The sequence below is a fragment of the Accipiter gentilis genome, chromosome 3, assembly GCF_929443795.1.
Source record: "Accipiter gentilis chromosome 3, bAccGen1.1, whole genome shotgun sequence".
Taxonomy (NCBI): domain Eukaryota; kingdom Metazoa; phylum Chordata; class Aves; order Accipitriformes; family Accipitridae; genus Astur; species Astur gentilis.
In genome coordinates this window covers 21682116-21706562 of record NC_064882.1, presented here as the reverse complement: position 1 = coordinate 21706562, position 24447 = coordinate 21682116, and the positions used below count along the sequence as shown (strand labels likewise).

General features: G+C 42.8%; 1 protein-coding gene across 2 annotated transcripts in view; it reads right to left on the bottom strand.

The window, feature by feature from the left end:
* Positions 1–2762: 2762 nt before the first annotated feature.
* BEND4 (BEN domain containing 4) overlaps positions 2763–24447 on the bottom strand; it is a 33413-nt gene continuing 11728 nt past the window's right edge. Inside the window, exons 3-5 of one of the 2 annotated variants that reach the window (XM_049834646.1) lie at positions 13853–13944; positions 9610–9850; positions 2763–6350 (exon numbers count right to left, since the gene is read on the bottom strand). In XM_049834646.1, the coding sequence (XP_049690603.1) occupies positions 6133–6350; positions 9610–9850; positions 13853–13944 (551 nt within the window). In that variant the 3' untranslated portion in view covers positions 2763–6132. The remainder of the gene's footprint in view (positions 6351–9609; positions 9851–13852; positions 13945–24447) is intronic. The other variant, XM_049834654.1, reaches the window with a different exon arrangement.

The following is a 24447-nucleotide window of genomic DNA, read 5'->3' as shown; positions in this document are numbered from 1 at the left end:
TACTCTGCTGGTGTGTGGTGGGGGGTGTTGGTGGTGTGTTTTGTTTGTTGGGGGTTTTTTTCCCCCTTAACACCATGCAATGGCAGTAGAAGCTGCTTTTATACTTCAGATGTTGAAGTCTTTGGAGGAGGGGGTTTGTATTTATAAGATAAGGTCATATACAGAGATCTGCCAAGCATTCCAAGGGACTCCATGCTGCAGCAGGGAGGATTTATCCCTGGAGAGCTGTTCATGTATGAACTTGCTAGGAAATAACCAAGACAGAGCCTTTGATTTAAATAGGCCCCACTCAAGGAGTGCTCAAGTCACATCAGTGGTATTGGTTTGCTATATCAATAACTAAGCTTTATATGGTTGTCACCTGGAGCTGTATTCATGCTTTCTTCCTGCTGAAGAACCTGGGGACCACTGGTAGTCACCTATGGTGCAGATGAGCCAGGTGAGGAAAGAGGAGTTCTTTCTTCCCTGTTCTTTTTGAGGTATCTATGTGCATATTTACAGACCAAAGCTAAACTTTGCAAGTCAGCACTCATCTTGTGGTGTTGTCCAAACTGTGAGCTAGTTGATTGCAAAGCTATGAGAAGAGAATGTTGTGAAGGCAGGATCTTAAGGTCTCAGATGTTAGGAGAGAGCAAAATTAATGCTGCTGTGCAAATGTATCTCAGTCTCCTTATGCCTGGGAGTCCTTACGTCTGCTCTACAATGCTGCTGTTTCCCAGTGCCCCAGCTTTCCTGCAGGAGGATGCTGCTCCATCAGCAGTGATTTGGTATTTTGTTTTATCCTCATCATTTGATATGTGGCCTGGTTTTACGTACTGCATGCACTCAAACAACACTGCAGGCAGGCTTTTTACTGTTTTCAATGGCTTTTTCTCTTGTGCTTAGCAGTCTAGCTCTGGTTCTTCAGTAGCACTAATCTTCACAAAACCCCTATGAAAGAACTGTGCCCCAAACTGGGATACAGCAGGCTGAAGGTTGAAACATGCCGTGTTCCCTGGGACTCTGATGTTCCAGTCTCCTCACCATGATGGAAGCACTTCTTCTGACACTCTGCCTTCCACTAGCTCCAGTCACAGAGGTGCCTCAGTAGAGGGAAGGTGGCAGAGAAAACGGCAATTCCTGGCTAGCTGAACTCCTGAGGGCTAGATTTTGCACCTTGAGTAGTCTTAATGAAATTAAGATTACAAAGACTTTTATAATGTGAGCTTGTGCATGACCTTGTTCTAAGCAAATGCGGTAGAAAACTAAATTCCTTCATACACATGAGGTGCAATGGCTGACTTTGACCTTAAAGGTCCCCTTCAGGGACATTTTGGTACTTGAGCAGAGGCATAACTGCCAGCCTGAAGGGACCAGTACTGTGGCAGAGCAGGAGCATGGTTTAACTATTGCCTTCCCAGTATGTCTAACAGGTATTTAGTGGAAGAGTGATAAAATGCAACATTACTGAATTACAGGCAGCTGAGCTGCCTGTTACCCTTCAGTTATTTCCCAGGCCTGGTTCTCCCCCATCCCAGGACCTCTTCCTTACCCCTTCTCTCTGCCTGTCCAGCCCCAGTTGCTACCTCTCATGCTTATCAGCTTCTTACAGACTCTGCTGTTAGACCTAATCTCTCTGAGGATCTTTCCAAGCTTCAAAAACCCAGTTGCTGCTTCTGGTTCCGTACCTACACACTCTCCTTCCCGGCCAGTTTCCTGCCTGTCCTGCCCCGTCACTCCGTCAGTTTCCCCATCCCCGTTCACTCTGGCTTCTGGATCTACCCTCTGACATCTCAAGTCATTGCCCAAATGCCTGGCAAGTCAGAGCTTTCCAAAGAGAAGTTAATTATGATTTTTTTTCAGAGGATTAGCACAAGTTTTTTTTACCTACGTTTCTCAGAATCACCTGAAATTATTTTGGTGTGGGTTTCACTACAGATGATTTTCACAAAAATCCCCCGTAGGCTGAAGCCCCTGATCTAGAAGATACCAGCCCAACCCCAGTTAGTTTTACAATGTTACAGGCACCCAAAAGCATTGTTTTGTAATGAAAATATTTAACAGCCATTTCTAATGGATGACAGCAGCCTGAGGTCAGGCCTGTCTTGCTTCACAGCCCAGCAGAAGGGGTTTGCCGTGGTGAATGTTTGTCACTGTAATTGCTCTACAAATTATTTGGAGTCGGGATTTTCTAAAGCGTTTAAGAGAACAGGAGACGTTCAGCCATCACTGAATTCTGAATTAAAATGGGATTTAAACTCCACTGCTTGAAAATCCAGGCCTTAAGATTGCAGATGGGTACCTTCTCCGAGCAGTCTTTCTATCTAACCAGCGCATAAATGTATGTGGTTATATTCTGAGGTGAAAATGACTTCTATTATATTCATAGTTGAATTCTGCATAAGCTTTCACTGCGCTTGCAGGTGCTTCATACCAAACAAGCATTTCATGCAAAAGACAGCCCTCTGACCTTTTATAGAAATCCAAGTCTAAAACTTTCAATATATATTTATAGCGAGAACCAGCTGAGATGGCTGTCACACTGACACAACACCACCTGTAGAGACAGGGAGACAGGTTAACCAGAGACTAACTTTTATTGTGCATTTTTATGCAACAGAACAAATGGAACTGGAGGTATGTAGTAATAAAACCAATATTCAAATTAGAATTAACACCTGAAATAGTAAACTGTAGGTAACAAATGTCTTTATAATTAAAAAATATTGACTGTTTAAAAAATTCTCTAAGATTTTATATTCTTTAAAAGAAATGTGTATTTCCACATAGAAAACAATTCACACATCCTATAGAAATTGTCACAAAAACCTTACTAGTCTATATTACACTATGCACTTTTTTTTTTGTACAATATCTGGTAAAGGTCTATCCCTAACCTGTACTTACTCTACACAGTACAATCATCATTAGAAAGTATTCATAGAATTAACTACACCATAACAATAAAAATATCAGGATTAATGGTTTTTTAATCACAGTTTCTCCACAAATATTTGTCATAGAAAATATAGCGAAGGCATGTTGGCACAGATGGGCGTGCGGTACTGCTACACAGAGTTTGAGAGAAGGCAGATACATAAATGACAGTAAGATTAAAGAGTATGGAAGGATAAGACAAGAATCTCTATCCTCCTGGGACTTTCTGGAGTGACATGATAGATAGCGGTTTCCTTCTGTCGCAAGCCTGCTGTCTACATCCAGAGCTGGGAAGGGATGTGCTGGCTTACAAAGCACGCTGCTTAAATATGGATATCTCGCTCTGCAAGGGCTTATGCGCTATCTATTATTTCAGGTCCCGTACTATTATACCTAATATCTTGTGGATATGAAGTGTGTATGAATTTGTAATGCTTCACAAACAAATTAATCGGAATAAGCTGTTGTGAAAGGTTTGGGGTTTTTTTTAAATGAAATGGATGGGTCAAGAGTCAAGTGGCCATGATAGCAATTAAGAAGAGACAACCGATAAAAGTTGTTGTACTCCATTATTTTAAAACCAAACACGAACAAAAAAAAAAGATGAGCTGGTATCTGCTAATGCCTGTCTGTGACTATGATTCATGTCACTGGCCAGTGCACGCAAGCAACTGAGGGCAAAATTGTGTTCGTAAAGAAAGGTCCAAACCTGCAAAGCCATTTCTAGTGCCAAAGTGGCTTTCAGGATGAAACTACACATTTGGTTATTTTGCACAGTATGAGAACAGAGAGGATTGTGAGTGGTTCCAGGACGCTGGCTACACTTTTTACACTAAAAATAAAGCTAGGCTTACTAGTTATTTCGGCAAATCTTTAGGTTATTAAGTAAGAGAGGTCTGTCCAGTCCAGTAATTCTGTTCTGTGACTGTTAAAAATGAAGCGTTCCTATTTTTAACCTCATACGATTAAACATTTGAAAGGAAACCATCACAATGTTTACAAAAATACAGCGTGATACATATTGCTGTGGACAAATTTACAGTATAATGTTGACTCACACGTTCTGACATGTTTTACCAAGTAGTTCTGGCAAGTGTCACCACATTAAACATAGAAGACCAGCAAGACTTACACCATCTGAGCAATGTAACATCTTCTATTATAGTTCTTTTTAAAAAAAAGTGTAAGTTCAACACTGAAAAGCTACTATAGGATATCTGTACCTTGACATTTCTGTACACCGAGCTTCTCCTCCCGAGGCACCGCGCACCGCCGCCTGCTCAGAGAAAGTCACCTCCTGCCTGTGGTGAGGGATGCTGTCCCAACCCCCCCGGCCTGGTGAGGTCCGGTGTGACTAAACTGCTCATTCGCTTTCAGAAAATAAAAGTTACTCTGGGGCAAGCGAGTGCCTTTCAACCCCTCCTAAAAATCACCCAGAACGAAACGAACCGAGAGGTACTGGACGTTGAAGGGCTGAAGGCGCGTCCCCGGCCGAGCGAGGCCCCGTCCGCGGCGGCGCAGCCCGTGTCCCGAGGCGCCCCGCGGGCCGGCCGTGAGGGACCCGTCACCGCCGCAGCGGAGAGGAGGTGGGAAGGAACTATGGTGTGGGGGAGCCGACCTCAAGAGACCGCCTCGGTCCTTTGTCCGCCGGCCGGCTGGAGCTAGCGGAGCGCTGCGCCCCAGAGGGCCCTTCCTGATCTTTGAGGAAGGGGCTGGGTGCCTCCTGCCCTGCCCGGCGCGCGGGGAGACGGCGGGGAAGGAGAGGAGAAGGGTAAAAGGAGCAATTAGTAGCTTCTCTCGTGGCTTGCACAAGGCGGGGAGCACGAGATGCGCGTTCAGGAGAGTCAACGCTGATGAGGTAGCACCAAGGATGGTCAAAAGCAAAGTGAACTTTCTTTCCGAAAACCAGTCCCCCGCACCTGCCAGCGGGGAAGCGTTGCCTCGAGGAGAGCTGGTTCAGGCTGTGAAGGATGCCAGCACTGGCCTGAGCGACTGGACAAGGGCAAGGAGATGGAAACACCCTGACGCGGAAAGGAAAGGGTATCGTTTCTTTGGCATTGCGTACTTCTGGAGTGCACCAATTTGGAGGGACGACGGACTCCTAAGCCTTTAAAATTAAAGGTTTTCAGTGGACTGACGTTTTTATTTTTTTTTAAAGTTGGTATCTGCTTCCGGTCGTGTGCACTGCTGTGAATTCTGCTCTCGCACAGCTCTTTTCTTACAGCTCTTAGTTAGTCTGGACCCTGTGTTTACTTACAACAGAAGGTTAAACTAGGCTCTTCTTACCCGACCCCTCCCTGAATGCAACACAGAACACCTGACTGTTAAGACTAGCACATTGCCTCATCTATTTCAAGGAACGGATATAAACCACAAATGAAAGCAAAACCAAGAAAAGGCAATTTAAAGCCTCTAAAGCTACGTAATATGGCTGCAGAATTGGAACAGACAAAGCAAAACTTGTCTTCTGAAATGGCAATTTGTTTTTTGCAATCTTGTTTTAATGAAAACTGTCATGATCAACCCTAATCCCCTAGAAATCTAGATAAATATAGTGTCTATCTGATATACAAAGCAATTTTTATCTATTAGAAGTGCCTGTTATTGTTCTGGGTCTTTGAAGGATTCTGCTGTTGACAAGCACTGCTGTTTTACCTGGGAAGCTTAATTTCCTGGCAGAGTTGGCTAAAGGAAGTCCCTGAATTTTCCATCTTGTGTGGTATTTTAAGGTAGCATTGATAATTATGTTATTTTCTGTTAGGAAATGGGAGACCACTTCTTTTTTTTGTTATAAGCGTGCAGACTTGTTCTTACATCTCCTACTCCGGGAAAGCAAATAGTACCCAGCTGTTCTGGGTCCAGACCTGGGCTTGTTATCAATAGGCAGACGAGACAGTAGCTGCTGTTTCTTTTGACATTTTTACAGTTTTTAAACGACCTTTCCTCTAGAACTAGATGAAATGAACGGCAATTTCCCTTTGAGGGTGCTATGAAGGATTTGCAAATAATAGGCACTAAGAAGTTCCATAGAGCAGGTCTTGAAATGGTTTTCTTTCTGTTAACTGGGACATGGTAGGATGGAGAAGCTGAAATGTATGCAGTATGTGTTCAAACATGCTTTGGATTCTTAAATGACAGCAGGGTAAGTGTGTTTAACAAATAGTCTCTCCTAAATTAAGTGGTTGCTACTGTTTTATGAGGTTCTTCTTACTGCCATCAATCGCCAGATCCGTCTTGCATACCTCTGTTGAAGACTTCATCCTGTGATCCTGGATGGTCAGTCCCTTCGTAATATGAGTTCCCATTGTGAAGGAAAGTCCCCACCGCACGCCCTTGACGGGCATGTCCTACTGCGTCGCTGAATACCTTGTTTATTTGCTCTTCGGATGGCATCCACCAGTCTGGGTTGGAAGTACAATGCATCCTAATGAACTCTGCAGGAAAACATGCAAGGATAAAAAAAAACAACTTGTCTTTGCAGCATCCGTTATCGCCCAGGTGTCAAAAGCTCATGGGAAATAAGAAAGGGGGCGTTACTGCTCTACTTAAGCAGAAGTAAAGCCTTATGGGGGATGCCATGATAATGCCACTTGGACCCATTTTATTTCTGTAACAGTGTGTTTCTCCACATGCAGCGTTATGTTGTTGTACCTGAGCTAATTATGTGACGCATGGGACCTGGAGATAAAATCCCGTCTTGTGGAAATAAAAAGAACTAACTTGAAGTGACGACCGTGATTCAGCATGTGCCATACATGTGAAAGTTAACATGAACCGGGATGTATGTCATTTGTAACCTGTTGTGTATTTGTACCTTAAGGCGATTACTTTCGTGGATCTTTATGATCGCCCTCTGCTGGCTGCTTCAACATCTGCAGGCTGCAGTAGCCCACAACCTGCTTGAAAATGCCACTACCGTTATCTCCCGTTTGGTGCGCCTTTCTGTTTGGAATATCTTTCATTTTAAGTCCTGCTCCTTCCATCTTCCTGAATCTGACACCTATTTTTCAGAGACTAAACTGGCCTTAGAAATAGCTAAATGAGATTAGAGGGCTAATTTGGGAAGCCTTGCACTAGTTTTCAATGCAGGAGAAAATGAATTGTACTGCATGTAATTTGGCCATTTAAGTAGCTGCTGCTTCCACATACAGCTATTTGTATGTGATGATTGCATTTTTTATAATTTCTTTTTCAGATTCTTTGACATGCAATATGCTAAACTTGCAGAGGGTGCCTTACCAATTCTGGAGTTTTAACTGCTAGGCATAGCTCAAAGAGGTGTATTTGGACTTTGAAACATCCAAATACGATTTTAAATGTGAGGGCACCTTATTAGATACACTGTACCTCATATGGAAACCGAGCTTCTTATTTATTCTGTAACATTAGTTATTCCCTCATGCAGTATTGTATGTCCCAGGATATTTTTAAATTCTATTTTCTACTGTTGACAAGCCAACAGCACAATAAGTGGCGTAAGGTAACTTCATTACTGTCACCACATCTCGAGACCAGGGAATGCTGTGCTTTTTTTACTGAGTTCCCGTGCCTGCAAGGTATCTCATCTGTTGGACAATTAGGACGTGATTTTTGCATAGCTCCTCCAGCAGTGTGTCTGCAAAAGTGATAGCTATCTCAGTTTTAAATTCATTTCCCTGGAAATCCACACAGGCAACAGTAATTCCTACCCAGTTATGTTCATGTGGGGCTCCACAGACTGGTGTTTTTCTCAGAGAAATTGCTACCACGTAAAGGAGTAATGCTGTAATTTAAGCATGCCAGGCTGTTTTAAAGCTGGTTCCAGACATCAGTCAGGTGTAGGAACATATTAAAAATGTTTATAGATGTTTAAACTACTCTGAGTGCAGACAGAGAAGCAGTCTGTACTTCCTGCTATGGTGGGAAGGCAAAATTGGACGTGCTGAGAATTAGTCAGACACTTGTTACCTTGGCTTGCAAACAGGTAGGAGCCGGTGACCGACTCTTGGCACTGGAGAAAGTTGTCACGTTCCCACCCACGCATGAAAGCCAAAAGGGAGAGCTGTCTACTCTGCTTTCTTAACTGGTCCTTAGATACTGAATGTTTTGGCTTCCTTTTCAAGCTTCTGCAAATTAAGGAAATCGGCCTTTCTCTTTCTCCCAAGGAACGCTCCACATGTTCTGTATGTCCAGGACTCCAGAAAGGAGAGTGGCCATAAGCAAAAGTCCATTTACATGTGGATTTACTGTTAGTCTTGGTGGGAGGCAGGGGGAAGAAAGGGGAAGAAAAGAGTATTAACACTCTGCTTGTGCATAAATTATTAGGTGACATTTAAAGTCATTTAGTAAATGCTTAATGCATTTGTATTCGGCCTACAGTTTCCAGGAGAACTTCTGGGACCCTGAATCTTGCTCCAGACCTCTGTGCAGCACGGTGTGCAACGGACTTGCCCTTCTATTAAGATCTGATAGAGTATAAGGTCTGACAGAGTGTCATAGAACAGGTTAACAGACTCCTTTGTAGTAAAAAAAGAGCCTCTTTGCCTAATTTGGCTGTATGTAAAATTTGAGTTCATTACCTGGTTACATCAATGTACCCCAACTATAGGTCTTATCTATTTGGCCTTGTTGGACTCACCTACCCTAGATGGGACAAGGCTCCATCTGATGTATATAACCACTTTAGACTCCGGTTGGATGCCTTAAGACACTTTTATCACTGACTGACCAAACTACAGCTTCTTACACTGCATCGGGTAGTAAAACATTCTTGAAGTCAGTTCAACCAAAATTTCGTGTATGCACTTGCAAAATACTATAAAGCTAACTATGAGTTAATTAAAGAAATTATAAGCATATGCATTTATAAAAATGCAGATGCCGATACTACAAACATGTTTTTAACGTCCTGTTTTGTATTTTTCGTTATACAGCCCAGTACCGGGCCTTTTGAACAATTTTAGGAAACCAAAGTATGAACTGCCACAACAGATAATTCTTCTCGGTCTGGACCCCTTCTCTGTATTGTCTAACATCCTCACTCTCTGACATTGTGAAATGCTTGCAAAACTCCCCCTCCTTTTCAGGCTAAACATGGGGGAAAGTTGTTCCCTAACTTTTTCAGTCAATGTTGCATCAGTACTTTGAAAAAGAAGTTAAATCCTTGACACTGCATTTGTATACATTTTGTATGTAATTAATCTGTAGATGTTCTTGGCCCTACAAAATGTTCAAACCTATTCTGAAAGTCTCTTAGCTTTTAACTCCAATGACGCGCTGTGGCCTTGAGCGTCATATGCTTACTGCACATTAGGCTATAAATATTCCTTTGGTTAATTTTGCTGTGTATCAGTATTAAAGAATGCCCTTTTATTTTATTATTAAAGAGTGTAATCGGGATTGTCTGATTTTCCTTCTTTGTTATTTCAAGTATATCAGTGTCACGTGCCATTGCATTTGTCTCCTCTCTTAAATAAGCAGTCCTGTTTTTTCCCATTCAAAAAAACCCCAACCACATATATAATACATACATACATATATATATGTATGTATAAAAAAAAAAAAAAAAAAAGCGGAGTGTTTCTGGCTGCTTGTCACCTGCCTGTGAAACCCCTTCTAGTTCTGCAACTGTCAGCCAAATGCTTCTACTGAGCCAGAGCCAATGTGGTGAAATGAGATCACATATGGTGGACACTGAGCGAAAAGATGCAGTACCTCTGAGACATGTTACTTTTACTGGATCCAGAGGACGTCTTTCAGGACCTGTCTCTCCTGACTGCACTGACCTTTTCCTTTTTCCAAGGCCGCATGAGTACTTAAGCTCATCGGTTGTGAAAACAAATCTGATGAGATAGCGAAGGAGCCGTCGTCCATCTTTCTTGGAAGAATTTACAGCCTCATCCCACTGTTTACTAGTGATGTAGACAGGGTAGTTGTTCAGCAACTGCTTGCTCCCCTGAAAAAGTGAAATATTTCTGTTGCTTATTTCACAAGGCAAGTAAGCAAAGATGTCAGTTGCAATAAAAAATACTCTTTTCAACTAGCTGTGATACTGATGGCGAAACACATCCTGAAGTGAATGTGTAACTGCTCTTAACTGAGAATGAGTACTTTTCAAATTACATTTCCGTTTTCTAGAACTCGAATTTGGTGAGGTACAAGAGGTGGCTATTGATAATTTCCACTTTAACAAGCAGGTTAAAAAGAGTTAAGAATCAGTGACGGGGTATACTATTTAAGTATAACCTTTCTTCTTGATCTGTTAAAATGCATGAAAAGGGTCTTTGAAGAGCGTGATCAAATGGATCACTTCATCGCAGCTGACAGTTTACTTCAGAGGTGACTCTTTTGGTCTATTTTTATAATAAATTTATTACTTCTGTAGAACACACCCGAAACTTGACAGCAGTTATGTTACTGTGAAAAATGTAAAGAAAATAAATAAAGGAACTATGAAAACTAAAAGCTTCATTATTATTAATGAATGCTGTATTAACTCAAATTATAGCTTTACAGAAATGCTACCGTGTCAGCTGGAAAGAAATTTTGCTTTTAACCTTCGTAATTTGTGTGCTTCAATATTCTCACATTAAATGAATGCTGTGGGACTAATTATGGGCATTCCTGTACTCTACACACATTTATAAGCCCTCTTTAATCAATTGTACCTAAATCGTATTTAATTCTTGTTGCCCATAAAATGCCATAGTTCAGGATTACGCAATTGACATAAGATGGTACTGTTAATATACCTGAAATAATTGAAGTACACAAAAAACCAAACCACACCCTCCTAGAGACTCATTCACTTTTACAGCTACACCTCTTTATTAAAACACATAAATCTGGAGGCCCAATTAGTAAAATCTTCGTATAGCCTCCAGCTTAGACAGGAGCTCACAGTGAACTACAGAAACACGGGTCTGATGCTCAACAGAGGCAATCAGCCACATGCTGCACTTGTGGGCAACTGTTGCAAAGTTCTCCTCCTCGCTTCCAGATCTTTGATATCTGAAAAATCTATTTTTAAGGACTACCCTTGCCTCCTTTCATATATTTATTATAGCATCCTGGGAGACAGCGTGGGAGCATCTTTGAAGTTTTTCCTCAGGTATTTGCTTTTAATTTTTCTGCAAGTTTGATAAATATATGGAAGGTTGAATTCGGTGAAGACCACGATGAGGGGGTCATGAGAGAATCTGTATGATTTAGGGTACCACCACCTCCCGGGGGGGGGTAGCATCACTGGGAGCTGAGCTTATGAGACACTCCGCTACTTGTTCGCTTTGGTGCAAACTGCTGGCAAAGACAGCTACAGGCAAATCCAACGCTCTGCAAAGGAAGCCAAAATACAAAGGAAGAGATGGGGTTTGTCTGTCTGAGGGACCCCTCCCCTCCCCCTAAAACTTCTCAACTCTTCATTCCCCCTGTAGCTTGTAAATCCGAGCTTGTAATCCCCAAGAGAAAGACCTATGGTCCAACTCTTGTTACCACTTGAGACTTTCCCTTTGCACTTCACTTGTCTCCTCCCACCGCTGCAAAAGGGCCAGGGTCAATTCCTCCCCCTCCAGTCACGATACAAGACGCTGCTTTAATTTTTGCCAGGTACACAGGCGCCTGGGAAGCCAGCAGTAGGTGTGAGGAGCTCTGCTGTGGAAAGAACGTTACCCTCCATCCAGTCAGGCTCCTCGTCCTCTGCCGACACGGTGAAGGGGCTGGGGAAGGAGGAAGAGTAGGGGCGCAGCACGGAAAGCTCTTTGGGGGTATCGTAGTCTTATGCTGAAGCAACTGTGACCGCTCCATCTCAGGGGGAGCTGACGCTAGTATCTCCTTGGCTTGTTCCACCCCAGAGGGAATACACAGGACCATCTGATCCCCATGGTGGTACTTATTTTTTCAGCAGCTAGCTCCACATCCCTTTTATATAAAGCGAATTATTTTCTAACCTTAGATTTCTGAAACCTATTTGTTTTCCTATTAAAAAAACCTGTAGCGAAGCAAGGAGCTTTCTTACCGATACCAGTGCGAAGTACAAGCTGCAGCTAACTCTGTAGGCACGGCCTTGCTTTTAAGTCCCGGTAGGCAGGAGCAATGCAATGCAAGCCTGTAATGGCACAATGTAAGGCTCCAGGCTTGCTCACGTGCGTTAGGAACGGATGCTTATACGTGGCTTTGCTAAGTAGCAAGCTATCCTAGAAGCCACCTCTGTGCTGAAATGTATTGCACTGATGGAAATAGGGTGCAGAAAGGCCCAACATCTAAATTTCATGAGAGCTCACATTACTATTAACTGAGGAGAAGGCAATAAATTTTGAGTAATTTCCTCAGCCCCAATTTTATTTTACTTCTCTCCTATTCCCTCTGAAATTTAGGATATTTTTCCTCATTCTTCTTCAAAGGCATGATATAGTGTTATGCTACCCTGTTAAACAATTGCTGGGTTCCCGCTACAGATATACTTTCATTACTTCCTCTGAAAGTAAAGCACTTCTGGGCAAAAGATTCTCGGTAAATATATGATGCAGTTTGGTGTGTCCAGCAGTCATTACACTAAAACAAACAGAAAACCTTCCAGAAATGAAATAAGCAGACCCTGAAGGAAGAACCAAAGAACACATGTGTTCATGCTTGTATTTGTACATGATTAAGCTTATGAATAAAAGATTAGCATCTATGTGTTTAATTGAATAAAAAAACTCTGTCACATCACGACAAGTTATTCCATGTGGGACATTACAGAGCAGCCTCAGTTTTTACAGTGCTTGAAAATTTTAGTTACGCCAAAGAGCATTAAAAAAAGCAAAATGAATCCTTGGAATATATTTCAGTGATAACAGCTAATGATATATATAAACATAAATTTATATATGTATATATCAATTCGCACAGGAAAAAAATGAATGGAGGAGCAGTGATGCGCACCCTGAACGGCTGCAAAGCATCTTCACTGAAACTACGCTAAGTTGGACTACGTGAGGTTTGCACTACATCTCATTGATGTGCAAAGGGAGGTCAGACTTGACCGAAGTCTTCCCTCTCCTCAGTTTGTTTCCATGAATAATGGGTAGCGACACGTATACACTACATACACAAAAACATGCACAGCAGGAGCCTCAAATACAGACGGTCTAAACTAGAACAGTCTCAGCAAAACCACTTCATTTGAGGCATTTTTACAAGCCTGGATAGAAACACACTGGAGCAAAATTCACGTGAGTTACACTAGAGCTGATAGATAAATCTATACATCTATCTTCTAGAGAAGAGGAAGACAGGAAATTTCCTGCTTTTTCACTGCAGCACTTTTAAACAGAACACAATTACAAAAATCCCCAAACTCTGTATCAAGCATAAAATTGTCAACACTCAACATTTTGTTTGGGATGCTTTCTGAAAAGCAAGAGCACTCCAAAGCCTTGCAGAAGTCTATATTTGGGTCTGTCTGCAAAATGAAGGAAACGTATATTTTAGTGTTAACCACCTCAGGGCTGCATTAGAGCTATACTACCTGTGTAGGCACGCCTGCCTGCGTCCATACACACGGCGTGCTGGTACTCCCCGCGCACGGGCTGCAGCCCCTGCCCACCAGCAGCTGCCACGGTGGCCGCTGTCAATCGCTCAGCTGCAGTTCTCACCAGGCTAGCCCTAGCCTAAGGTCTACCCACAAAAACGAGGTTTCTGAGGGAAGGTGAGAGAAAAACTGCCCAAAGCAAGGCAAGCGCAGCTGGTGCCGATGGAGGGAGTTACGTGCTGCTCGGTAAAGTCATCCTGGATTATACTAGTGATGAATCTCCTCCATTTGGGGGATTACTGTACCTAAGAATGACAGTTTAATAATAGATTTTACATACTTTTACTACTAAAGATATTCTTCCAGCCCCTACTGATTTATTTGCCTACATGTTTTCAATGAATTGTCAAACATAAAGAGATATAGGTTGTCTTCACTGTATACTACCTCAGTCGGATGGTCTGTTGGCTGTGGTACCATAAGCTGGTTGTGATGCTGAAGCACAGTCTTCAGATAATCTAAAACAGTCTGGCAGGGCACTGCATAAAACAAATTGCAATTACTGTATATTAGCTATCTAGCACAAAATAGAGCAACAATATTAAATCAAGCAGTGTTCCTCAGGATCTGTTTTGTACGTCTGTGAGATTTATTTCAAATAGGAAATACTACTCAGTTTGATTTGTGCAGATATTTCATTCAATAAATATACGATGGATGTTGTATTATTTCCTACGTTGAGATCTCTGATATCGCTTTTATTTTCGGCCCACTATTTTCAAAGGTTTTTTTTTCCTAGTTTGAAATTATAATTATTACAAATACAAATTAGGTCAGCAGTAATGATAATAAGAAAAAAATCTGTAAATACTATAAGCAGCCCAAACCATACAAAGGAGAAAACACTTCCTGGACTTAAATCATGCACTGATTAACATGTAAATATGCTCAAATGTTTTTGAAACTACAGTCTGATTAACTATACTGAACAGATTTAATGATTCATACACTTTAATTCCTTTTCCCTCCCTCCTCCCAAATTTGTTATAAAACTAGGTGTTAGGCAAATTGCTTTATTTCTCTTGCCCTCATCCTCCCCCCTCCTTTCCATTCCCATCACTCTCATCCATTTCAGTAGTGGTACCAACATCCTATTCCCTTCTGCTGAGGTGATAGGTTAATTAGGGATGATTCAATTATGGGTCTCTCTTAAGCAGATGCTGCCACATCCCTGATTAACTCTGGAGTATTTTTGAGATACAGTGCTTTTCTCCTGAGCCTGAAACACCATAGGAGAATTAAACAGATATTAACCCAACATTAAGACTGATTTGTGCAAGACTAAATAAGCATCATTTTTAAGGTACCTTATCACTCACATTTCATATGGGTTGTTTTTGTAAAATATTCAGAGATAATCTTAGCTTCAACTAAAAATCCAGAAAAAAGATTTGTGTTCTTTCTTTTTTTTTTTTTTTAATTATTTCTTGGCATTCAGCCTTTACACCTGGAAAAATGTGATGTTTTGGGCTTTATCTTAAGCTGGCAATCTGAAAGCAAGCACTGAAATCACCGAGAATGTCTCAAGGTAGGATTTACAGGTATTTTGCACTTTCCTGGGCATTCACACTGCGCAGCAACTGTTCCCCTGTCTAGGCAGACAGGGTGCAAACCACCTTTACTCTCTACAAAACAGACTCTTTACTAAGGGCTAAGCGGTGTTCCATCCAGCAGACCACATACAGAAGTCATGCAAAGTGCCCGATATGAATAATAAATTCCTATGTCATTTTACCCCATGCCAACTTCTCCGTAAAGACGACCCACCAGTGTATTTATTTACTCCTGTTTCATTTGATGTATCACATCTTGCCATAGGAGGTTAAGCGGTTATGCTTCAGGCAAAAGTTAGCATTTCAAGTGACTCGTACATGTTTTATTCCTCCAGTGACTTCAGTGCTTATTGCTAGACCAGGGCAGCTTCTCTAGGGAGTGTAGCTGCCACACAGTGACACTGCCATATGAGCAAGAGAGCCTGGATGCTTTTTTTTTGTAGGAAGCAAAGCACTTTTAAGTATCATCGGGTGGTTTCAGAAATGTTTCAATTCTGCAAAAGTCAAAAGGGCAGTCAAACTTAATAGTCCCACCAACATGTTCTGTGGCCTTCCTGTAATTGAAGCTGTGTATTTAGTGTATAGCAGCAATCAAAAAATTCAATACAAGTTCTTATGTGGAATAAAGGACAAAAATAACCACAGGTAACATTTTAATACACTGGATATTTGTAAGAAGTTGTGGCAAAAAAACAATTTGCCCTCCCCCCCCCCCCCCCCCGTTTTTACATACAGCAAAGCACATGTGGGAAAAAGAAAAGTTTGGGGTTTTTTTATTTTCCATGTGTATGGGTGTATGAAGGGTAAGATTGTATTTCAAGACTCTTTTCTTACACTCTGTATGTGTTTGCTGTCTGGCATATCCAAAATGAAGATTAAACTAGGAACGCCCATGCACAGCTTACTCTCTGATTAAGTAGGTGTCCAAGAAAGAGGCACAAGGATCTCAAAGGCTCACTGCCCTGGGCAGCGCCAGAAACCCTGTGACAAAGTCAGCAAAACCTCCCACCCAGGCGGAAATCACTGCGGGCAACCAGCATCTCCTGTGAGATCCCGGCATCTCCTGCGAGGTGACAGTAAGGATGAAGAGGCTATGATGGGTGATTGTACTAGTGCCTGAAAGGTGCCCGACACTTGGACTTGGAGGAGAGTTCAGTGATACCTGGGAAATCAGAGATACTTGTGAAGTATCCTTTTCCTGCCCTCTCTAAACATGTCGCTTTTCGTTTAGCAAGCTCACTGAAGCCAGAGTTGCCAAAGCATCAGCAGTACCTGGAAGCTTCCGAGTTCTTTGGTCCCCCTGAAGCTGTGTTCAAAACTGTGAGATTTGCACTTGCTTTTCTGGTTATCTCTATTAGCAAAAGTCCCTGGTGATCACCTGATGGCTCTCAGCCATACTTGGTACTATTACCTGTAATTATGTGGAACAACGTGGGGCCTAAAAGGGAACAGAATATAATGCATCAAAAATTTCTAATTTTTAGGAGCTGATCTCACAGCAGGATGGATTTTACCCACAGTAAGTAATTTCACCGCAGACTATCCAGACATGTATTTAGCTATGTTCTTCCAAAGGGATGGGGCACAAGCGAGAAGACAACAGGAAACTATTTAACCCGTTGTGTCCCCAGCAGATGAAGTACAGCTCTAACTTTGATGGTATTCTGCTGATAAAATGCTTTCTCATTACTGGTGAGAAATACGAAGGTATTAAAAGCTGGCTGAAGCTTATAAATACTTCTATATTCATAAAAGCAGTAAGGTTTCGAGCACAAAACTGTATGATTTTGTTCTCATTCCAGTGACTGGAGGACTCTGAGCACTTTTGACTTGTAAAGCCACCGTACATCACAGTTTGCTGTTGGTACAAATAACCTCAGCCTTTCAAACACCAGATGCTACTTGCAAAGCCAGGCTTCTTGGGCTGCCATATTAACCGAAGCCTAAAGGAAGACACAAAGAGAATTGCACGAGGCTGAGAGTCAAAGCTTCAGTTTTGCTTCCGTGTCCCTCATAGCTCTGCAAATATTCTCTTTGCCAAGAGATAAGAGCAATCGTTTCCTCCCAAACCTGCTGCAAACGTAACTTTTCAAGAGCCTGCGGCTCCCAACGACGAGGATGAAAAATCATTTAAACCTGCTAGCTTATTTATTTTGTATTTCTTTGACTTTGATGTGGTCTCTAGAGAGTTAACAAGATCATAACCGCCAGAGCGGATTCTCTGCAGGCTTACGCACGTACCCACTACCACTGACAACACCAACAGCGATCTGTGCCTACAGTAACCAATGGGAAAGACGCTAATGTCGAAATAACACTCGCTTGTTATGATTTAGCAGAAAGCCTGCGGGGAGGCAGCAATTTTCCTGCCCACTAAGAAGAAGTTCCCATGGCCTTTACTTTCTGAAAGTGCCAGTGCCGCTGGAGGTGGGAAAGTGACCTGGCCTGCAGCGAGTGAGAGACGAGCGAGATCTCTGCGGGAGCTAAAGGGTGAGGAGGAGGTGGTACAGGGGACTGACTGAGCATGCTGGGGAAGGCTGGTCTTGCTAAGATGCTAGGCGGTGACTAAGCAGGACACACGTAAGAGGTGGCAGGTCTTCGTTGTTTATTGATCCAAGTTACAAGGCTTCGTTGTTATTCTAGGCATCCGTACGCTGTAACAAGTGCTGCTTCGGCATAGCTTGTCACAGCGTTCTCTGCGGAGTATCCTGATTTCTAATAAATAGTTGAATGGCGTGGTGGCCACCGACTGTGCCGATGACAAAAGCTGACCTGCCACACAGCGCAGCAACTGCCCCAGACTAAATCCTCTTTCCACTGCGCAGTACCAGCGGGTAAAACACAGTACAACTCAAGTCGTCATCTCCCAGCGATGCAGCTTCTAGCCTTGGCTCGTTGTTACAGTGTGTGCTATTTTACCCTCAGAAACATACACCTTATTTCAGGTCTGCATTTTGTTTTCCTTCAACTGGGTTTTACAAATTCTTTGGGAAAAAAAAAAAAAAAAAAAAGAAAATGCCCGTCACCTGTCAGGAACTTATAGTTAGTGGTGAAGTCATTTCTCTGTCTTCTCTTTGCTAAGCTCAACACTGACCTTCCCGAGATGCTGGGCTCAAGCTAAAAGCAGAGTCCCTACACCTACTTACGTGTCTGTACATCCAAAGACCATGCCAACCCTTTTGGCCACGCTGTGCATCAACACTCGGCCAGGAAGCCACCACATCTTCCAAGAGCCTTTCTCAGAGTCCATTTCCCAGGGGCTGAAACCAAGTAGAGCGATGTTCTCTGTGCCTCAACACATGGTAATTCTGCACCGTGTTCAGCCAAGTCTGTCACCTCTCATCTTCCTCACTCACTGCTACCTCTGCGCTGCTTGCAAGCTACGAGCAATGATTGTATGCTTTCTTTCATCGATGAAAGTATTAAAAACATGGGCTGTGAACAGTTTCACAAAGAATCCCTCCAGAAATTCAACTGCATCATGGCAGTCTCCTGAATACAAACATATTTGCATTTTTAAAATCACTTTTTGTAATATAATGTTATGTAACACTCTGAGCATCTGCAGTACCCTCCATCAACCGAACGTTTCACCTCATCAAAACCATAATTTGGCAAGATGTTGCCTGGTACTAACTCCATTATTCTCTTTTAGTACTCTATTAATTGAAGCCGCCATCAGCTGTGCAATCGGTTTGTCTGGGCTCAGTATAAGGCCAATGAACCTACAATGATCCGGGACATCTCACGTGTCCTTTTAAAAAAAATAATGATACAGTATTTGCATCTTTCAGTCTTCTGGAGCATCCCAAATATTCAAAAACATAAAGAAAATCATCGTCAGAGTCCTCTTTATCCACCTTCATTTTTGTTTTAGCTCCTGAAATGAGTTGTCCATATCTCATGATCTGAAAACATCATGCTTTGGTAGCAGCTGCCTAATGCTTTTGGCAATAAGGTGATGTGCACTTGTGGATGAAAAGCTGGTGTGCCCAAGCAGTTACTGCTCCCGGCGGCCTGTGCTGCGGCTCTCCTGGCGATGCCAGTCTCTGAAAGAGGGACTCCTGACTCCACTCTTGAACCACTCTGCCTTACAACCTGGGCTGCTATCAGCATCTCTTTATGGTTTCTACGAAGTCTGGCAAACCTGGCGCCGACCAACAAGCTCTTCAGCTGTCCCGACGCTGGGAGGGAGTTGCGGCAGACAGCTGAGGTTGCAGTCCCACCTGAAGCCACTGTTGAGTGTGTGCTGACACACAGAGTTACGGCGGAAACAGAAAACATTTCTACCTGCTTACCATCATCATCATATTGGTGTGACTGCATCATTTTACTCTTCACAAGTACCAGAACAGAAATACTCAATGAGCAGTTCCATATTATTGACATAATCTACTATTTCCATCTAATAATCATCCGATACTGTTATTAGGATGCCATATTTCTCCTTTAATTTGCCAGGGAAAGAATGCCTCCTCAACAGAGTGCTCCAGGTTTAATTTTAATTATTAATTTTCCACTGATCCTAACCTCTGCTTTTTACTCATCACCATCAACTTCCCTTCTACACCATTTGTTACGTTTCAAACTGTTCCTTCGCTTTCCCTCTAAGCTGGTTAGTTTTGTAAGCAGCATGAAACTTTTCCTCCTAGATAGTCCTTTTGGGCATTAAACAACATGCTTTTCAAGTTTCTCAGTTACCACCCACTCATTCTTTCTTTTTTTTAACCTTTGGCTCTAATAATTCTTTCCAACTTTTTACCAAATGCCAAGAACATCTCTTATTATTGGTGTGGGCTGGGTTTTTGCTTATTATAAATGTTATTGGGCCACGATCACTTGTATTGGTATCTGTCAAAATGAGGGCTCTCACTTATCCTCCCCCAAACGTGGCCTGCAGTGTGACACACTCCAGGGCTGTTCATATTGCCAAAGCACAGCGCTATGAAGAGATACTTGGGCTTGCTGTACATAAGGCGTATCTCCAAGGTAAATAAGGTATATCTCCAACCTCTCCCGCTGCACCAGACAGCCCTAGCGAGAAGGGATGCCTCAACCCCAGCTCGGCCACGCGTCCCCCCGCAGTGGCCTCAGCCCCATAAGCAGACAGTAAGAAATCTGGTTATTCTGTTCATTAATGAAATTCTGTGCTCTGTAGCCGACGCTGGCTAGGGCTCCTCCTGGTGTTTTGCACAACAGAAGACAAATCCCTTAGCACTCAAGACCATTTACTTCTGACTCGCCAGTGGGGAGGAGAATTGGGAAGGGTGTACATCTACACGCACCCCGCTCAGACTGGCAGCTGTTAGTTAGGACTGGCTCAGCATTGCAACGCGTCCTCCTTTGCTTGACCTTGAGCGATGCTTCACTCCGAGTTCATTGCAGGGCACTTCTAAATTGATGCTCGACTGTCAAAAAGATGTAACAAATGATAGGGAACCTGCTGACGAACTACATGGCAGTATGAATTTCTTATAACATTAACGGAGATGCTTTCTCTGCCTGAGATTTGGACAAGTGTGCAATATAACATGGCTAGGATTATTTTAGCTCATACGCTCATTTATTTCAATAGTCAGCTGAAAGCCAGTGAAAGCTGCATGGACAGGCTGCAAAGACAAGTTGTTGGGGTGCGATGAGCTGGAAAAAGAGCAAGGGGCAAGGAGAGATGGGCGTTAGTAAAGAGGAACTGATCTCGATACTCAAGGCCCTACAAATTTGGATGTTTGTAACTGGATGGTAAAATAAAACCAGCACCCGTTCGTAGTGAGAGCAGCCAGCGGAAATCAGAAGAAGTGGCACTACACGCAGAAGGGTGTTAAAGACTGGCTAAACTGACCTACGTGCCTGCCAAAAGCAGGAAAGGAAGTAAAAATTATAGCAAATATCCCGTTACTTTTAAAATCCCTCTCAGTTGTGTTTTCCAGGTGGAGTGGAAAACCGTCTTACTTCTGTTAAACTGCACCTCAAAAGCCATTGTATTTCTTTTCATTTTCTTTTGCAAAAATATTTCTTCCAGAAAGAAGAAAGAATCTGCCCCTTCCATACGCCCCTGGGATGTACACCTCTGCCAAAACAACAGAAGAAAAGACATAAAACAAGGCATCTGTGCATCTCTCATTTAAGCGATGCTGCCACATGCTCCTGTGGCTTTTATTTTTTGTCTGTGCTCCCTCACTTTCCTTCTACTTAATAGAAGGTACCTCTTCTTGGCCTCCCTTTCAGCCATGAAGTCTTCAGGCAGGGACCTCCCCTGTAAACCGCTCTACACATTTATACTGCTGATAACTAACAGGGAAACCAAGGAGCCCTTGGTGAGGGGGGACAGCAGTTTGTGTCACTAAAATGCCAAATACTGACTTGCAAAACGCAAACCAAAGTTGAGACTGGGGAGTTCAGCCTCGCCAGGCTGAACCGCAGCTCCCTGCAAAACTTCCACCAGCTTTTGCTCCCCAAGGTAGGCTAAAAAACCTGCCCCCCCAAATTCTCACAGGTTTTTACCCGGAAGCATCGAGAAAACAGATTGATAAAGCCCTGGTCTGCTGCAGTTACGTGTTTCAGTAAGTTTTTGTACTCAGGCTGGTTTTGCAAACTAAGCTGGCACCCCCAAGCTGCAAAAGCAAAGCCGTGCTGCAAATTCAAAGGGGTTCTCGTGCCAAACACTGGGCAACCGCGCTCGAGGCTCTCTCTTTCCGAAGTAACTTCACGCTTTGAAGCTGAACAGCAGAACGAGGCCAGAGATCAGACCAAAACATCCAGAACATCAAGGGAAACCAAAGAAGTGGTTAAATGTGAACATCAAGAAAAAGGACAAAAAAAAAGAAAAGACATGAAAAAGTGTTCGTCATCACCCTTGATGGCTGCTTTATCTACGCTGCTGCTGTGGTAGGCTCTTTGGAAATGCAATGCTCTGAAAGTATAAAGGAGACAGGATTTGTAGGGAAAAGTAATATCTTTTATTAGATCATCCGATATAGTCAGGAAAAAAGAGTCAAGCCTTGGGCACACAAAACCTTCTGGAAAACTTGTCTGACTTTTTCAATTACATTGATATTAACTCTACCTGCAAATCCCGCTTTGCTTTGGCTACTTCCAGCCACCACGAATGTTGCCTCTGTAGGTGACCACCTCTCTACATTTGAGGGTTTTTTTCACCCCCATTCTCCTGCAGGTTGCTGGAGTATTTTTTTGCTGCTGGGCCAATAAGGTAAGAATAATTACTGTATTTATCACACACTGCTTCCCCTTACTTATTTGTACCTTTTCACTACTTTCAGGCTGTTTTGCCCAAAACCATGAAGCAAAGCTCGGAGCACCCGAAGGCAAACCCTCACTCATGACTCCTGGCCTTTGCTTTAACCACCTGGAAATATTTTCTCCCTTTTAGGCTGAAAGCTGTGAGAAAATGCTGCTGACAATAGCGAAGGAGAACTGCTTAATATCCCTATATATTAGAGGGTCTAAATCCAGGTCTTACATGCAGTCTCACAAATAAGTCTTTAATTTTACTACTGGGAATGTATCACAGCCCTAGTAATTTTTATACAGAGGAAAGAGATTAGGAGACATTTTTCTCCTCATATAGACGGATTACTTTGCTCTGTTCTTGACGGTCTCAAAACCTTAAAGAGCCAATGACAAGTTTGCCAAACTCCTTCCAGGAATTATCTAATCTTTAAGTATTTTTCAAAACAAGACAAAATAACACACTGAATGCAAACGTTTCTCTTTTTTTCAGTTGAACTGAAAACTGAAAATGTTCAGTTAATGTTTTTGCCTTAAAAAAAAAAAAAATATTGGGGAAAACTGCACAAAATGCAAGATGTCACATTGCTTCAAAACCAAAGCACTGAAATAGGAATTTTTCTTCATTTATTCCATAGCTGAAGCAATTAAGATTTCACACAAATTTTAAGTATTGTTTCAGTCAAATCAAATTCTGAGAAAAAAACTCCCAACAACCAAAACATATGCAATACTTCACCCATGTAATCGCTTTTCTCCAGTGGTGATCTGCCAAAGAGTGATGCTAGGCTATGGGCAAAAAGATCCTACAGGACTGGAAGGCTTCTACAGCAACAGGGCAGAGTCCTGAAAACAGAAAAATCTTATTTTCTGTGTCCAAAAGCTACAGAAGGATATGTTTTGTATACTATTCGCTAAAAAAAAAGTCGTTGCCTTTACATCTGCTGAGAAAACACTCTTCTTCCCGGTAGTCTCTTTGTGAGCCATGCAAATGGTGCTTTGCAGAGCTGGAGGCAGAGATGTACAGCGGTAACTATTTTTAGACCGCAAACTCTCATGGATTTTAAAAGGGCTTTTGCATATGGAAAGTCAAAAAAAAAAAAAAAAAAAAAAGGCAAAGTATTTCAGGAAAAGAATAAAATGATTCATAGACGGTTAGGGAGCAGAAGGGAGGGGTTGCTGCCTTTATCTCCTGTCGACAGGGTTGCTCGTGGGAGCCTCAGCACCCACGGGGAGGGCTCGGTGCACGCCTCCCACCGACCCACGGGGTCCCCTGCCAGCCTCACCGAACAGCTCCAGCCCACCTCCCTCAAGGAGGAGAGGGAAACCCACTACCTCAAAAAACCTGCTCCGTCAGCGGCTTGATGGGACAGTATGGCAGCCTCCACGCTCATCGAGCTGCCTCCACAGCTGCTCCTCCACCACACTCATCGCCTTGCCTGGCCCGTCGGACGCCCGGCGTCAGGTGTATGAATGCGCAAGGAAGAAAGTTCGTGCTCTGAGATGACGCTGATGTGACGATAGATGGTGGCAAACGACACGCAAACCCTCTGCAGAGGGCTTTCTGGCTCCCTTCCAAGGCACGCAACGTCTTGATGGGCAAAAAAATAGTGCTCAGAGAGCGAGCGTCGAACCCGCTGACATACAGAGTTGGGCATTTCAAGTCACAGAAAAATGTCTGCCGGCTTCTTTGGTGGCAGAAGCTCAGTGGAGCAAAATCAGCACTGGAGACAAAGATAATCAGACATTGCCTTTAGCTGATTTTTGATTAACCTTGCTCAGTAGTGGCTGTGGGACTGCCTGGGGAGCTCAGACCTCTGTCCTACCACGTAGCAAAATCTGAGGGCACATTCTGGAGCTCTTAACACTTCCTCAAACACCCGGGTCACTTTAGACCTATCTGTATATATCACCCAGACAGCAACAGAGGCATCTGAAGACCATTTTATGTTGGCTGATGAAGTCATACATCCTTGCACGCTTATTTTACATTTGTCTGCTTCCTTTGAACCACTGTTAACAAGGTGTTTCATTACTCCTGGGGGGTGGAAAATGACTATGCTTATGCATGTTTATCTCTCTTTTAAAGGGAGATGAAGGGTAACTGTGATGACCCAGGTAAATACTGGCTGCTTAGCCTGGCATTAATCCTAGCAAAATACAGGCAATCGCAATGGAATTCAA